The 4538-nt window shown below is 37.7% G+C and overlaps 1 protein-coding gene across 3 annotated transcripts; it reads right to left on the reverse strand.

The window, feature by feature from the left end:
• Nucleotides 1-650: 650 nt before the first annotated feature.
• Nucleotides 651-2891, reverse strand: LOC122406472 (3-hydroxyacyl-CoA dehydrogenase type-2-like). Of its 3 annotated transcripts, none has more exons than XM_043411939.1 (4): nt 2731-2891; nt 2272-2433; nt 1435-1861; nt 651-1265 (listed from the first exon to the last, which is right to left on the reverse strand). In XM_043411939.1, the coding sequence occupies exons 1-4, from the start codon at nt 2746-2748 to the stop codon at nt 1078-1080; spliced, it is 795 nt and encodes a 264-aa protein (XP_043267874.1). In that variant the 5' UTR covers nt 2749-2891; the 3' UTR covers nt 651-1077. The 3 variants fall into 3 exon arrangements, with proteins under 3 accessions (XP_043267874.1, XP_043267876.1, XP_043267875.1); XM_043411941.1 differs by lacking the exon at nt 2731-2891 and adding an exon at nt 2546-2691; XM_043411940.1 differs by lacking the exon at nt 2731-2891 and adding an exon at nt 2523-2683.
• Nucleotides 2892-4538: the final 1647 nt, after the last annotated feature.

Below are 4538 nucleotides of genomic sequence, written 5' to 3' on the forward strand. Positions count from 1 at the left end.
GGATTCGAATTTTCCTGCTCGGTTGTTTCTCCAGTGGCGCACACTAAATAGGTACGCGGATAAAACATAACGGGGGGCGAGTTGTCAAGGACGTTACTGCACTTCACGTCGTATGGATGAGAAGGAGAATATTCGCATGTTGGCTCCAGGATGAATCTTGCGGTCCCCATGCTACGGTTCACTTGCGCAGAGACGTATTTTTATCTTCCCTTTATACCAAGTGAAGGCTCTCGGAAAATGTTCAGTGGATACATTTTTGCCTGGAAAATGTCTACACACGTATATCGATAGGACAGTGGCCCGAGTTCTGAAAAGCGAGCGACGATGTACGGAAAAATGAGAGTGACGCGGTGGGGATCGGTGGGAGAAGAGCTTCGGCTACTGGCATCAGGGAGGGAGAGGTTGCAGTGAGAGAATGGAGAACGGCGGATTGGAGCGATGCTGGGGGGAGTGGAGAAGAGTCCCCAGCTGCTGTGCGTGATATTCCACATGCGTGACGCTTCTCCGGATATTTCCATACATAAATTTCATCCGGGTGAAAGTCACTAGCTAGCGTTGCGCCTAGCACATGACTATGTGTATCAGTGAGTCTATACTGTGGGTAAATATGCATATATATATGTGAGAATGCCCAGGTACTGATGTAAATATATATTTATACTCTGCGAGCTCGTTTATTATGTCTATATTCGTATATATATACACTAGAAGAGGTGCAGAAATATAGTCGTAACGTTACGATGGTGCAACGTTTTATGAAGCTATATACATGGACGATGCCTCGAGGTACACAAACTCCCTCGATCGTTCTTCCGTGAACCTCCATCCAACGAAAATTTTTCCTTCCGGATCGGAAAATTTCAACGTCGAAAAAGTGTCATCCATCGCTCTCCGATTGGGCTAATATTGGCTCACTTTTTACCCCTTACATTGTAGCACGAAAAAAGTGTTTAAAAATGTTTGATTTACTTTCTTTTTCACGAGAGCGAGGTCGACCCATTGGCAAACATAAAAAAATATCTTTGCGTATGTTTCGACGCTGGATATCAGTTTTGCAGAAACCAGATTGGTAACAGTTTACACGTTCAAATTTGGAACGAATGTATATCCTCCATCCACTCGTATCACTTGAGCATTTATCATCGGGTTTTCTATTATCGTTTGGATCATGTGTGCTATCTCGTCCGGTTGACCCATTCGCTTGGGTGAAAGCATCACGACGTCGAGCGGCGCGAATATACCGTCGCATAGAGCTTTCAATGAGGCTGAAATTTTTTATTGATCATCCTATTAAATTGTGTGCGTGGCTGATTATTGAGGGACGCAACTCTGGTAGAAAGTTTTTTGCACAAATATTCTCGACAAAAATGATCGTTTATACATTTTTCGTATCCACAGGCAGCTTGAAAATATTCATAAAATAAATACACTCACAAGCCATCGGAGTATCAATAAATCCCGGAGCAACAGCGGCCACACGAATCCCCTTGGAAGCAAAAGCCCGTGCCATTGGGAGCGTCATACCGGCGACCGCGGCTTTCGAAATTCCGTAAGCGATCATACCTCCGGGTGCGTCGAAGCTCAGAATACTCGCAATGTTGACGATGACCCCGCGTTGATTATTTTCATCGGGTACATTCTTAGCAAGCACACCGGCTGCGAGTCTCATCACGTTGAATGTCCCAAGAACATTGACGTCCATTATACGCTTGTAACTCTCCAGAGAGTGTGGCTTGAAGTTTTCAAAATCGTACGGATCCTCGACTGTTGCTATGGCGGCTGCATTTATGACGACGTTTATGCCGCCAAACTTTTTCTCAGCCTCGCTCAGAGCTCGAGTTATTTCTACTTCCGATGTGACCTTACAAAATTACAGATACGGAAAAAAATGAATTTGAGATTAAACGAACCCGACTTGTGAAACTGTACTTCGGGGATTCAGAGCTCAAATTCTGGGACGATTTTGATAAAAAGTATTATTGAATCATTTCCGGATATTTGAAATGAAGAATCCAATTTTTTTACATCGGAAATTCAAGCCTGACCGTGATTTTATCGACTCGATACGAATGTAAAAATAACATCGAGGTATAAATGAATTTTTTTATATTTGAAATTAACGCTGAAATTTCAGCTTGCTATTACATATTCACACGAAAGTTTTTCTTGATCTCAAGTTTGGTCTGAAACTTGTTTTGGGACAATTGAATATTGAAGAACTGAACATTGCTGAAGACTTGAACACTTGCCCATAAGCTTTTTTTAACTTACATCAGCCAACACGAACTCTGCTCGGTGACCTAAACTTTCAGCAAATTGTTTCCCATTGTGATCTATGTCAACGATCATAACTCGGCCTCCATGATTGATGATCCTGCTAACGACAGCCTGCCCAATTCCAGAAGCTCCTCCAGTTACGAAAGCGATTGTATTCTTGAACGATATTCATAAAATGCTTGTTACAATGTTTTTTGAAATTTTAATAGGGGACGAAAAATTAAAATCTTTTGAGAATATTTTACTCGCATGAGAATGTTGGTGTTACTTGAAAAAAACTTCAGCAAAAGGATGAAAAAATTTTACTCCCACTGACTCATCCTTCTCGAATCGGGGTTTGGGAAAAATATAATTCGAAATGACGCGCGCAACTGATTTTGTATGCTTGATAAATTTTTTAAAACACTAATAATTTATTTTTATTTTAGATATCTTAATATTTATGATTTTTACTTTCATTTTCTTCTCCATGCTGCTTTAAAATAGAGTTCCAAAAAGTAAGAAATTCCAAGAACTATTTTTTTAATGCTTGGCGTTACGACGTTGAGGCGTTTCTGGATTTTATTCTTAAGCCTTCAAAAGGCGGAGCTCAACTGAAGAGACTTCGAAATATTGTATAGATAGTGCCATAATCGAGTTTCACATTTCCGGGTTATTAAAGCATCGTGACTTGCGTCGTATTTATAAGTATTTATCAGCACCAGTCCGTAAGCATTGAAACATTTATCGATATAAAAAATGCCTTAGCACTCACACCATGTTTTTGTTGAGATTATACTTGTTTACAACGAATTCTTATCGGAACTGTCGTAGCGATTAGTTTTATTCTTGGACTAAAGAAAAAAAAATCGAGCCTTTCACACATTGTTGTGTAATATATTATGAAATTGTGGAGAGATTATCAATATAAATGTTCATTTAGATGGCTCGCTTGATTTTTATGCAACACGAAAATCTATTCTGAATCACAGATTTTTACTATTAGCATAGTAAATTCAATGATAAATATACGAATATACGACGATCACGTGGGTGGCTTTACCGTACGCAAAATTTTGTTTTTATTATTGCGAGAGCGTAGTTTACAAGGTCATTCTACCAAATACGGAATTAAATTGTGCCGGGGAGGGGTCTGAATTATGAGTAATGGCATATTCTTTTTATCACTGTTAGTTTTTGTGATTTTTTCCAAATTTTTCCCTCGAACCATTTCGAAGTTATGGAAGTTTAAAAATTTTCCAAGCGTTTACTTTTTGTGTTGGAAATATCGGACCTCTGAATGAGTTTTTGAAACATTAAACGTAGTAATTTTCATATAAAAAAATCTCAATGTTTTTGAGAATTGTTTATATATTTTTTTCGAAAAGTTCAGACATTTTACGAGAGAATTTTGCCACTTGGTTTTACGTTTTTCAAAAAATTAACCACAAAGAAATTTAATTGAAAGTTATGTTACTTCACATGCAAATTAAAATTCAAAGATCTTGATATGTCACATTGTATTCAGTGATTATGTACTTCAATATGTACAAAATGTCCTAATAATTACAAACACCTTGGATATCTTCGAATCTATAAGGTTTTCATAAATATTTGCTGATATAAAATTGCACACTACGAAGGGGGATCATTGAATAATACCACAGCACCGGCTTCCATCTCCTGGACTGGAGGTACTTTCTGTACTTTCAGGATTTTTTACGATTACAGCGCCATCTATCGGGGATCAAAAAAAAATTTCAATAAAATTGACTTGTTTTTTTTATGGGAAATACGAATCTATAATAAAAAATAGGGGTTCCCATTTAAGATTTCAAAGTTGGCCCACCCCAGCCCAGAGAAATCACAAATGAAAATCCAATTTGAAAATATCCAAGGGGCTAATAGTTATTGGGACACCCTGTACATTCAAAACATGATAGGTGCAAGAACATGTAAATTTATTTATATATCTTTATTATCTCCACTCGTTTCGACAATGGTGGTATAAAAACACATTTTTACAATGGATCATCAGGTATTTACAACGATATCAGGGATTACACAACGCATAGATTGCTTCTCATTCACAGTCACAGCATTTATGAATCTAGTTTTAAATTATAATTTGCAAGCTCCGTACTTTTTGTTTTAAGCCAAGGCAGAATTAAAATTCTCAAATTATTTACATGCCCATTGCAATTATACGACGCCAAGGTTGATGAAATTTTATTTCTCGTGCTCATTTTAAGGGATCTCTTTTTAGCTAAACTTTTGATGGA

This window comes from Venturia canescens, chromosome 2, assembly GCF_019457755.1.
Source record: "Venturia canescens isolate UGA chromosome 2, ASM1945775v1, whole genome shotgun sequence".
In the NCBI taxonomy this organism is placed as follows: domain Eukaryota; kingdom Metazoa; phylum Arthropoda; class Insecta; order Hymenoptera; family Ichneumonidae; genus Venturia; species Venturia canescens.

Bases quoted from the DNA above. Each gene is read 5' to 3' on its own strand.
- LOC122406472 (XM_043411939.1), bottom strand. The intron at 1,862-2,271 runs GTAAGTTAAAAA...TAATTTTGTAAG, and splicing joins CAGAGTTCGTGTTGGCTGAT to GTCACATCGGAAGTAGAAAT. The intron at 1,266-1,434 runs GTGAGTGTATTT...AAAAAATTTCAG, and splicing joins TATTGATACTCCGATGGCTT to CCTCATTGAAAGCTCTATGC.